Genomic DNA, 12,512 nt, shown 5'->3' on the forward strand with positions numbered 1-12,512 from the left:
CCAGGATAATTGTATCTATCACTTATAAACAGCCAAAAGATTCAAGACTGTCAGAGCCGTATCTTTGAACTGGCAGCTGCTGTTTCTCTCCTAGGGGATACAATTGTATCATTATGCCAATGTCTCTCTTTCAATGGATACACTATTATACATGGATTTTAGGAGGACACTCAGATACTGTTGAGACTTATTAAGAGCCAAGCCAGAGTTTTGACACCAATTCTGTGGTATATTGAAAATACAACACACAGCATTTGTTGATCAGTTTATTGAGAATAATTACTGTTACCATTACACATAGCAAACTATTAGGGGATTATCATTATCATATTATATCACACATGATGATATCTGGAGTCCTGCTTCTTTAACGGTCTCATATCTCAAATCCTGGGAGGGATTAGAAAATTTAGACATTTACTCTAGGAGTTCCTTTACAGTTAGCAGAAACGTAGTGCAAATATCAACTACGAATATATAGGAATTATATACTCCTGATACACTCCTCACTATCCTGAAACTTTAATAGCAATTTATGAGCCATTCAGGTGACTTCTAGTGCGCAGCATTTCTAATTTTAATCACGATTTCTTTCTCATTCACACTATTCTACTTTTCCTTTTAATATTCGCTGGTTTTATTATATATCACAATAAAAGTTATATTTTAATATAAGATTGTGTGCACCACTATAGGGCATTTCGAACCCTTTCTCTTCCTCTCTTCTGTAGATTTATTTTGCCTGTGGTAGCACCCCCCAAATGGTTAGGAATAATACCAATGTGTTCTGGATAATTAAAATGGGGGCCTTTCACTCAACATGAATCAACCTGTGCGACCAGTATTATAGCTACAAAACCATGTGCATTGCAGGGGAGGCAGATATAACATGTGCAGAGAGAGTTAGATTTGGGTGTGGTGAGTTCAATCTGCAATCTAAATTGCAGTGTAAAAATAAAGCAGCCAGTATTTACCCTGCACAGAAACAAAATAACCCACCCAAATCTAACTCTCTCTGCAAATGTTATATCTGCTCCCCCTGCAGTGCACATGGTTTTGCCCAACTGCTAAAAAATTTCCTGCTGCGATCAACTTGGAATTACCCCCATTGTGTATTTGTTTAGATCCTGATGCTGATCATGTGTAGTTTCACTGTTGATGTCAGAGGCTCAGTTTTGGTGCCATTTTCAACTGTGTTTTGGGTATTTATAGATCCAGTTAGGCAGGGCCAGCCTTGCTGTTGGACTGCTGTGAGCTTGGATCTCTACTATGTGTCTGATGCTGCTGTCTAGTGCCTCCTGATGAAGGCCCTATATGGGTCCGAAAGCGCTTGAGATGCAATAAGACTTTGCTGGATTCTGTTGTACTATTAATAAAAATGTCATTTTAAATTTATATGAAGCCTGGAGAGTTCTCTCTCTCTCTCTCTCTCTCTCTCCCTCTCTCTCTCTCCTTGTTGTACATGGAAGAAAACAGGCGGCACTCACCGGGTTTGAATTTCAGTGGTTTGTATTGATGAATATGTATCAATACAAACACTGAAATTCAAGCCCGGTGAGTGCCGCCTGCTTTCTTCCATGTACGACAAGGAAACACTACTATCTACATGCTAATTGGGAAGGCACCTTCAGCAGATGAAAAATAGGAGTGAGTGCCGAATTATATGCACCAGTATATATATATATATATATATATATATATATATATATCTCTCTATATATATATATATATATATATATATATATATATATATCCATGTAAAAGATCCGGCACTCCCAGAATACACAATGATAGCAGCTCCGGTGCCTTCTTACAGGGGTCAGCGCCCCTGAACATGTATCCAGCAACAGAAAGCGGCACTCAGAGACTTGGTGAATCGTGCAAAATAAAGCAGCAAAGCTTTAATGTGGAATCACATCAACGTTTCGGGGTTTTCCCCCTTCATCAGGATAACAACACGTCACACAAAGAAAGCATTTATACATTACCCCCACCAATCCACAAGTTCAAGCATTCCCGCCAGCAACCCGGGGACACGCCGTCGCTCCCTCCTCACACTCCTCTCCTTCAGGAGGCGGAAGTGACGCGGCATGCCACACTGAGCGCCGGGGGGGGGTTGCCATGGAGACGCGGCACCACCCGCACTCAACGACGATGCTGGCGTTGCCACGGTTATCCGCAGCAACCGACAGGAACCAAATAGACAGCAATAGCAGCACCCGTTGTCACAGTAACATACCAAGTACAAACAGCAGCATCGCTGGGGCGAATGGTGTCATGTCCACAAGTGCAAACACAGTGCACACAAAATATATACATATAAATAAAATATATACATAAAATATATGTAAAAAAATCAAAAGTGAACAATAAATGATATGAATATATGAAATGTGATATAATTAATAAACAACAGTTCATGGTTATCCCAGAAAGATATTTCAAGTCTGGCAATAAATATTATTCCATCACAATGTCTTCTACGGACCAATAGAGGGCAATAGAGAGCAACGATCCAAATGATTAAACATGAGAAACAGTCATATAAAAAATCAACCATAAAAACTAATTAAGGCCACTACACCATTTCAGTTCATTTTGGTAAAAACTAATATGTATACCCTTTATGTCTAAGCAATTCTAGATCACACTACTGGAGTAGAACCATCCCACCAGGTCCATTCATGGATCCTGCAACTACTATCCATGACTGACATTCAAAACCTCACAAAGTCGTCATAATCACAAGAAGCAACTGAGACCCATGGACTCATTTAGCCCCTTAGGGGCCAATGTGTCAAGACGGAAAATCCAATGGGCATCCAATTGTAATAAACTTCTATGTCTATCACCTCTCCGCAGTGATTGGGGCACATGATCAATGATCTTATACCGTATGGTGGCAACGCCATGTCTCAAACGGGCAAAATGGCGTGCCACCGGTTGTTCACTGTGCCCAGATGTGAGTGCGGCTCTAATGGCCGCCCGATGCTGCGCCATCCTCTCTTTAAATTGGCATATAGTTTTGCCTACGTACTGAAGTCCGCAAGGGCATGTCAGCACATAGACAACGAACTTCGACGTACAAGTGAGGGGCCACCTAATCCTAAATCTTTTCCCGGACTGAGCCGGGGCTATGGTGTCACTGGTCTGGAGGTATCCGCACGTGGTGCACCCCAGACACCGGTAACACCCATTCTTGCGAGTTAAAAAGTGTGGTTTTTGAGTTTGTCCAAACCCAGTGATGTCTGTCCTGACTATAATGTCCTTAATGTTCCTACTCCTGGAATGACCCGCCAGCAAACGGGTACCCTGCAGACTCTTAAGTCCTGAATCAGATGCGACCAATGGCCACCACGATTTTACAAACTTTTTATTTTCCTTACTGTGTGTGCTGTATTCAGTAATCCACGGAACAATGTCCTGTAAGGATTTCTTTTTTTGATCAATATTGGGTTTAGACAGAAGAGTCTGACGTGTATGTCCTAAAGCTTTAAGTTTGGCTTTTTCCAAATCCCCGCTAGGGTAACCCTTATCTAAAAATTTTTTAGTCATGAGTTCTAGTTGTTTTAGTGTGTCCTCAGGGTCACTGGTGGTCCTACATACCCTCAAATATTGAGAGTATGGCAGGCCCCTAACAGTAGAGTGTGGACGGAAACTGTTGTATCTGAGAAGACTATTTCTATCGGTAGGCTTGGTGTACAATGTTGTCTGTATTTGTTGTCGGACAATCAAAGTCTTAATATCCAAATAATTAATTTCATTTGGACTAACAGTATAAGTGAGCTTAATTGGACTGGCTGACTCATTATGATGATCTATATGTGCCAAAAACATCTGTAGGTCACCATCCCAAAACACCAAGAGGTCATCTATGTATCTATAATACAAAAACATGCCTTCAGCTATACTGACGTTCTCAAAAAACAATGCACGTTCTACCTCCCACATATAGGAGTTGGCAAGCGACGGAGCCACTGCCGACCCCATAGCACAGCCCGTTTTCTGGCGAAAGAAGCGCCCATCAAAGAGAAAATAGTTGTGTGTGAGGGTGAACATAAGTAAAGTCAGAAAGAATTCTATGCCTGGCCGTGTATAAAGGGTTATTAACCAAAAGATGTCTCACAGCCTCCACACCCGCCCCATGTGGGATGCAAGTGTAGAGGCTGGAGACATCAAGCGTCACCATGGTGACAGACGAAGGAAATAGTCTTCTCAGATACAACAGTTTCCATCCACACTCTACTGTTAGGGGCCTGCCATACTCTCAATATTTGAGGGTATGTAGGACCACCAGTGACCCTGAGGACACACTAAAACAACTAGAACTCATGACTAAAAATTTTTTAGATAAGGGTTACCCTAGCGGGGATTTGGAAAAAGCCAAACTTAAAGCTTTGGGACATACACGTCAGACTCTTCTGTCTAAACCCAATATTGATTACTGTATTCAGTAATCCACGGAACAATGTCCTGTAAGGATTTCTTTTTTTGATCAATATTGGGTTTAGACAGAAGAGTCTGACGTGTATGTCCTAAAGCTTTAAGTTTGGCCTTTTCCAAATCCCCACTAGGGTAACCCTTATATAAAAAATTTTTAGTCATGAGTTCAAGTTGTTTTAGTGTGTCCTCAGGGTCACTGGTGGTCCTACATACCCTCAAATATTGAGAGTATGGCAGGCCCCTAACAGTAGAGTGTGGATGGAAACTGTTGTATCTGAGAAGACTATTTCCTTCGTCTGTCACCATGGTGACGCTTGATGTCTCCAGCCTCTACACTTGCATCCCACATGGGGCGGGTGTGGAGGCTGTGAGACATCTTTTGGTTAATAACCCTTTATACACAGGGCCAGACATAGAATTCTTTTCTGACTAGAGTCTGCAGGGTACCCGTTTGCTGGCGGGTCATTCCAGGAGTAGGAACATTAAGGACATTATAGTCAGGACAGACATCACTGGGTTTGGACAAACTCAAAAACCACACTTTTTAACTCGCAAGAATGGGTGTTACCGGTGTCTGGGGTGCACCACGTGCGGATACCTCCAGACCGGTGACACCATAGCCCCGGCTCAGTCCGGGAAAAGATTTAGGATTAGGTGGCCCCTCACTTGTACGTCGAAGTTCGTTGTCTATGTGCTGACATGCCCTTGCGGACTTCAGTACGTAGGCAAAACTATATGCCAATTTAAAGAGAGGATGGCACAGCATCGGGCGGCCATTAGAGCCGCACTCACATCTGGGCACAGTGAACAACCGGTGGCACGCCATTTTGCCCGTTTGAGACATGGCGTTGCCACCATACGGTATAAGATCATTGATCATGTGCCCCAATCACTGCGGAGAGGTGATAGACATAGAAGTTTATTACAATTGGAGGCCCATTGGATTTTCCGTCTTGACACATTGGCCCCTAAGGGGCTAAATGAGTCCATGGGTCTCAGTTGCTTCTTGTGATTATGACGACTTTGTGAGGTTTTGAATGTCAGTCATGGATAGTAGTTGCAGGATCCATGAATGGACCTGGTGGGATGGTTCTACTCCAGTAGTGTGATCTAGAATTGCTTAGACATAAAGGGTATACATATTAGTTTTTACCAAAATGAACTGAAATGGTGTAGTGGCCTTAATTAGTTTTTACGGTTGATATTTTATATGACTGTTTCTCATGTTTAATCATTTGGATCATTGCTCTCTATTGCCCTCTATTGGTCCGTAGAAGACATTGTGATGGAATAATATTTATTGCCAGACTTGAAATATCTTTCTGGGATAGCCATGAATTGTTGTTTAGTAATTATATCACATTTCATATATTCATATCATTTATTGTTCACTTTTGATTTTTTTACATATATTTTATGTATATATTTTATTTATATGTATATATTTTGTGTGCACTGTGTTTGCACTTGTGGACATGACACCATTCGCCCCAGCGATGCTGCTGTTTGTACTTGGTATGTTACTGTGACAACGGGTGCTGCTATTGCTGTCTATTTGTTTTTTGTCGGTTTCCGCGGATAACCGTGGCAACGCCAGCATCGTCGTTGAGTGCGGGTGGTGCCGCGTCTCCATGGCAACCCCCCTGGTGCTCAGTGTGGCGTGCCGCGTCACCTCCGCCTCCGGAAGGAGAGGCGTGTGAGGAGGGAGTGACGGCGTGTCCCCGGGTTGCTGGCGGGAATGCTTGAACTTGTGGATTGGTGGGGGTAATGTATAAATGCTTTCTTTGTGTGATGTGTTGTTATCCTGATGAAGGGGGAAAACCCCGAAACGTTGATGTGATTCCACATTAAAGCTTTGCTGCTTTATTTTGCACGATTCACCAAGTCTCTGAGTGCCGCTTTCTGTTGCTGGATATATATATATATATATTTTTTTTTAATAAAATCATATTTGACCAGCACTCCACATAAACATTGGGGACACCTGGGTGCCCTGCCACGATCCAGAGGGACATTATGTAGGCAAAGTAAACAGGCAGCACTCCTCAGTTTTTTTCAATAAAGGAATGCCGTTACAACAGCATATGTGGTCAACGTTTCAGATGCATTTATGAAGCATCTTTTGTCAGGATACAACAGACAATGACATTTTCTTACCTTATATAGCACCAGTGCACACCAAACAGGGCCATGACTACCCCCATGAGTTATAAAATGCTTTGTTACTTACAGCGCTTACACTGCTCCCAATGTTGTTATTATGTTGATTATTGTTCACTTGGTAACAGGCCACGCCCCCACCGCCACCCATACCCAGAAGTGCTGGGGGAAGTTATGGCCCTGTTTGGTGTGCACTGGTGCTTTATAAGGTAAGAAAATGTAAATGTCTGTTGTATCCTGATGAAAGATGCTTAATAAATGCATCTGAAATGTTGACCACATATGCTGTTGTAACGGCTCTGCTTTCTTGAAAAAAAAAACCGAGGAGTCCTGCCTGTTTACTTTGCCTATATATATATATATATATATATATATATATATATATAGAAGGAAGAATCTGGCGGCACTCAGGAGACTTGTATCAAACAGTGTAAATATTTATTGGAGCAACATCCAGGATGTTGCTCCAATAAATATTTACACTGTTTGATACAAGTCTCCTGAGTGCCGCCAGATTCTTCCTTCTACAATTTGGATGCCTGCATCTTATGGAGGGCACCGGAGCAGTTTCTGCAGCAGCAGGGGGAGTGCCGGCCGTTTTGCTTCTATATATATATATATATATATATATATATATATATGTGTAACAGAAAATGATATTGCGCCACTTGTGGGGTAAAATCTCAGTAAAAAAGTGATTTAAAAAAGCACTAGTATTGATCAAACACACACACGTACAGTACCTACTTAAAGGTGTCTGCCAACCCTTAAAGGTGCAGTACAGGCACAATACTGCTGAAAGGATATAGAATAGGGGAATATGGGTATCGGCGACTGGTGTTGTTTAAAACAGAATCATTAAAGATTAAGATTTATGAGCCAAAAAATATAAAATTAACAAACAAGCTTTTTAATATGTAAAAGTGGAATAAAAAGACATAAAATTTCAAAAGTAAAAGCATAAGAAATCTTTGTAAAATGTAAGGAATTCGGACTTAGCTTTTAAGATAGGCAAGGGGGGTCACTACAGGGAATCCAACGCGTTTCGTCTCAATCAGACTTCTTCAGAGAAAGCTTGTTTGTTAATTTTATATTTTTTGGCTCATAAATCTTAATCTTTAATGATTCTGTTTTAAACAACACCAGTCGCCGATACCCATATTCCCCTATTCTATATATATATATATATATATATATATATATATATATATACATATACATACAATGACAACAAAATGAATATTTTCCTCTTAAATTAAACATTGCAATGTTTGGTATTTGCCCCTCACCTGGGTATTTGCCTCCTCGGCTCCTCTTGATGAAGCATACAATCAACAGGATGAGCACCAGCAAAGCGACTGCGCACATGAGCCCAATGAACCAGCCCTGGGTGGCAATGTCTACCTGGTTCTTTGTGTAAGCTGCCAGAGGTGAGCACAACACTGGTCATAAAGAAGCACTGTAACTCACATGTACATAGGAAACACTAATCACACATGTATAACAAAGAACACAATATCCACACATAGAGGAAAGAAACAGATTTTGTAGGGTGGGAGGTCTCATTAATGATGAAATTCTGAATATCACATGTTGTGGAAGACTCCATGGAGTCTTTTAAGTAAGCCAGGCAGCACAGTCCGTTTAGGGCCTCTCTACATCAAGTGGGCCAGGAATGAGCTATTCAGGCAGACTCTCTGGAGCTCATGTGAGGAGTTCAAGAAATCTGTTTTTATTTGTGGTTGTGGATTGTGGAGGATCAGGGATATGGAGCCCTGAAGTTCATGGAAAGTAAAAGAGAACAGTGCTTACAGTAAACTACAATGATGGAACAATAGACAATTTTTATGTTGCTTAATGAGACCACATTTTTCATATAATATGATATTTACATCACTTATAAAACAATAGTTTCATGTGAAATTTACCGATGGAAGCATGGAAAATGTCATAATCACATAGAACAAGGGATGATACACTCATAATTTCACAGTTGCTCAAACATCTACTACAGAAAGGTAAAAAGAGACATATAATTTCTATAAGCAGCACGGATTTTTGTCATTCAACATCGCCAAAACCGCCCCTGCAGTCTTCCTTCTGTGAAAAGTCATCCTTTTTCCCATAAGGTATGTAAACACGGTAAGATTTTTTTCTTTCAATTTTGACTATATAGTCAAAATTGCAAGAAAAGTTAGTGCAGATCGCAAGGTGAAAGTCACCTTGCGATACCGATGCGCGGTCCCACAAGGTCGGTATCGCAAGCCTAGACAGACTGTGCAGGCAAGTCAATTTTGACTATTTAGTATAAAAGTATAGTCAAAATTGACACTTAGACAAAATCGTACATAGCCAGTATCGCAAGCACAGTCATCTAGGCTTGCGATACCGACCTAGTCCCTATCGCACAGTGAGAATCGGGGTTAGCCTGAATCTCACCGTGTGTACACAACTTTACTCTCTGTTTCAGCATAGAACTACCATCCCCCAACTCCTTCCCTTCCCATCCAGATAAACTCAATCTGGTGCAACCCTCTATTCCCACTTTACGGAGTCTGCAGATTCCCAAATTCTAGCTGAAGATTAACATGAAATTCGATGATCCTTAATTATTTTCTCCTCTTCTCTGAGATCCAAAAGAGTATTGTCTTCCATAGCACTTGATTTTACCAGTACTTTCATATTAAGCACTATTTCCAATATACAATAACATAATCAGCAGGCCTTTACCAGCAATTGAATTTACTCTCAGAAATTTGACCTACAGAGGCCTAATTCCTTCCTTATACTCTCCTTCTCTGCTAAATATTCTCAGGCAATAAAGTGGGAAACTGATCTAGATGACATTCTGGATGATGACGAGTTAATAAATGTATGGTATAACGATCTATTTTTTTCCCCCCACTGGTATTCCCCCTCTCCACTGCTAGCCATTTTCTTCTTTTCCTCACTTCCTTTAGCCTTCTGCACACCATTTTTTTGTTATTTAAAATAGGTTTAGTTTATGTTTCCTGTTTCTTGTTACAATGCTTTACTATCAATTGTTAGTCTTGATAGTATTGTTATTTTTAATGAGATTTGCAAACAATAAGTAGATTCTATAAGAGAGCAGAAACAAAATCACCCCATACAGTATATATATTATCAAGAAGTCTCCACTTTCACAATTATTACTTTTTGTCTATACACAGTTTGAACAAATTAGATGTCACCTATAGATTATATTGGCAACAGGTCGGAGTCTGGCCCAGCCACAGAGTAATATCTTATTCAGTAAGTTACAGTGCATATATAATATGCCCCAAAGGCAGGAACATAGACCAGAGGGCCTGATTCAGAGATGTACGCAAATGTCTTCACAGCTGCGATTAGGTGCCCATCAGCTGTGCGCAAATATGAAAATGCTGCAGACACCGGCATTTATATTGAGATGTCCACTTGTGGCATCTCAGATCTGCCGCTGTATGAAGATGCCACCATTGGACACATATCGCTTTATAATCGAACTTCTGAGCAACCCTATGTTTGTGCAGCATGGCCGTCGGAAGTAAGATGGCGGGTTCATTTTAACTGAATATCAGATTGCATTCACAAGCTCTGACACGTCCCCGAAACAGCAACAATACATCTGCATTTCAGCCGCCACTCCCCTATCACCTCCCACAACTGGTCTTTGCTTCTCACTCACTCTACAAATAAATTATCACTGCAACCGCCATCACAAGACTATCGCGGCACATGCATAGTACAACTTATACGCATGCTCAGTAGCAAAAAACAATTCCATTACTGTAATGCAGGCATGGGGGGTTTCTGAGTACTCGGAAACCCCCCTGTTGGACATTTTTTTGTTTTTCTTTTAATGTATCCACCTGTTGCAGTCTGCAAATTAAGCCCCACCCCTTGTGGAATTTCACCCCATCCCCTTTTCAAAGGCACACGAATCGCTGCAGTGACCTGCACTTCCTGGTCTGCTGTTGCTGTAAGAAGACAATACAGTACAAGTAATGTGTATGTACTGTATGTCTATAAATGTATATATGTGTGTACATGCACACACTATATATATATATAATATCAAAGGGTCTGGCACTCCCAATCAAATGCAATACTTAGCTGAGTGCCCTCACAAAGGGATCACAATAGAGACCCGGCATATACTTGGTCACCTCAATTGTCATCCTCCTCTGGAAACTCCCCATACACATCCTGCGTTTGCCCCTGCACTGCGTACAACATTGACATTATGTCCATCTCTGAATCAGGCTTATAGTCCCCTTAGGGACTTAACTACAAGTTGCTCTATAAATGTTTCATTGTTTATCTGCCATGATTATTATAGAAGACTCTGCACAATACAAACTATAAAGTTAACGGAAGATACTGTTTAGAAAGTGTATTTTCTGTAAGAGCGCCTTCACAAGACACATTTGTGTGTGTGTGTATGTGTGTGTGTGTATTATAGTAACATGCTTAACAAATGTTTGCAGTTTGCTAATTAAAACTTCCCAAGAAATACGCAGCTACAGCTATTTCCACAAGAAGAGAGATTATTGAATGACCAATTTAACATTCATTTCTAAACTAGAATCTATGAAGTTTGTCCGTTTACTAACAAAATATGTTTCCAAGTGAACTATATATAGGTTAAAGACCAGAGATACCATATCTCTGCTTTTACTGAATTAACACAAAGCCCTCACCTGAGCTGGTCTCGAACGTCACATACGGACTTGTGACTGAGTGGTGATTCCGGGAATAAACCCGTACTCTGTAGGTCATCCCAGGGACCAGGTCAAACAGCTGAATTGAGGTGGGATGAGCCTTAACGGGAACAGTTCTGTTCATGTTATTACCTGATAGGAAAGAGCTGAGGATGAACGTCGGCTGACTTGAGGTTATGGGATGTGTAGGGAGGCCAGAGCAAAAGTTTCATGCAAATATATTTAAGACCCACATCCATATACATGACTCTCACCATAAACATCTTTGCACAAGTAGTCCCTTTGATTGGTCTGGTTTTATTACATTGCAAACACTACATAAAGATGAGACACATGCTGGCTATATATGCAAATACAGCATCCAATATATTCCATAACACTATACATACAAATCTAAAACAATACTCCAATTGCATTCCAAGCGCTCATGCTGCAACTATCCGGACTCTAACCTATGAGGCAATCAATGCTTCTCTTTATACAACTGTCATAGTCACAGATAACTATACTGTAACAACACAAAACTACGTTATGCTTTCAAAATATATACACAAGTAGCTTCTCCCAGTGTTTCAGGCTTCAGTTCTACAAGATATAACTGGAGAGTTCAAAATTTACTGAGACTTCAAAGCCACAACAAACACACTTTCACAGGCTAAGAGGGAAACCATTTGCGCTTAATATATACTGTAATACGTAATGTCACTGACAGACACTATTCTGATGCACACAGCTAAAGTCCTATTCCATCTGCTAGCAAATAAGCTTATCTGAAAACTTCGGACGTTATCCAGACGGACTGGTGAAAAGTCTCACCAAGCACCGTTCCACTGCTCCGCCCTCACTTATTAAACCATCGCACTACATTATTGATGTGCTCTTGGTTGCTTAAATGCATATTTAAAAAGTAATCCCTTTTTCCTCTCTGGAATTGATAGTTGTTTAAATCCGCTTTCTGACTGAATGTAGCTATTAGAAAAAGGGCCATCCAATTAAAACTGATGCCACATCCATCTAGATCAGGCTGGTGGGACTGGAAAATGACAATCTTACCACTTGGGTTAAATTTTATTTTGATCAATGCAAATCTCCGGATATTTCAATAATCTTATCACTTGAGTTGGAGCTCTACATACGTGACAGCTCCTCAGTCTGGAGACATTTTCTTTTTGATGAATAAGGTTA

General features: G+C 40.7%; 1 protein-coding gene across 12 annotated transcripts in view; it reads right to left on the bottom strand.

Annotated features, from left to right (window-relative positions):
* Positions 1-12,512, bottom strand: part of NFASC (neurofascin) — a 185,827-nt gene that overhangs the window by 10,190 nt on the left and 163,125 nt on the right. For 7 of the 12 annotated variants that reach the window (XM_063955223.1, XM_063955224.1, XM_063955227.1 and 4 more), the window contains 2 exons: positions 11,307-11,459; positions 7,893-8,024 (listed from right to left, as the gene is read on the bottom strand). In XM_063955223.1, coding sequence (XP_063811293.1) covers positions 7,893-8,024; positions 11,307-11,459 — 285 coding nt within the window. The remainder of the gene's footprint in view (positions 1-7,892; positions 8,025-11,306; positions 11,460-12,512) is intronic. The other 5 variants (XM_063955232.1, XM_063955230.1, XM_063955231.1 and 2 more) reach the window with 1 other exon arrangement.

Source organism: Pseudophryne corroboree, chromosome 2 (assembly GCF_028390025.1).
Source record: "Pseudophryne corroboree isolate aPseCor3 chromosome 2, aPseCor3.hap2, whole genome shotgun sequence".
NCBI classification, from domain to species: Eukaryota; Metazoa; Chordata; class Amphibia; order Anura; family Myobatrachidae; genus Pseudophryne; species Pseudophryne corroboree.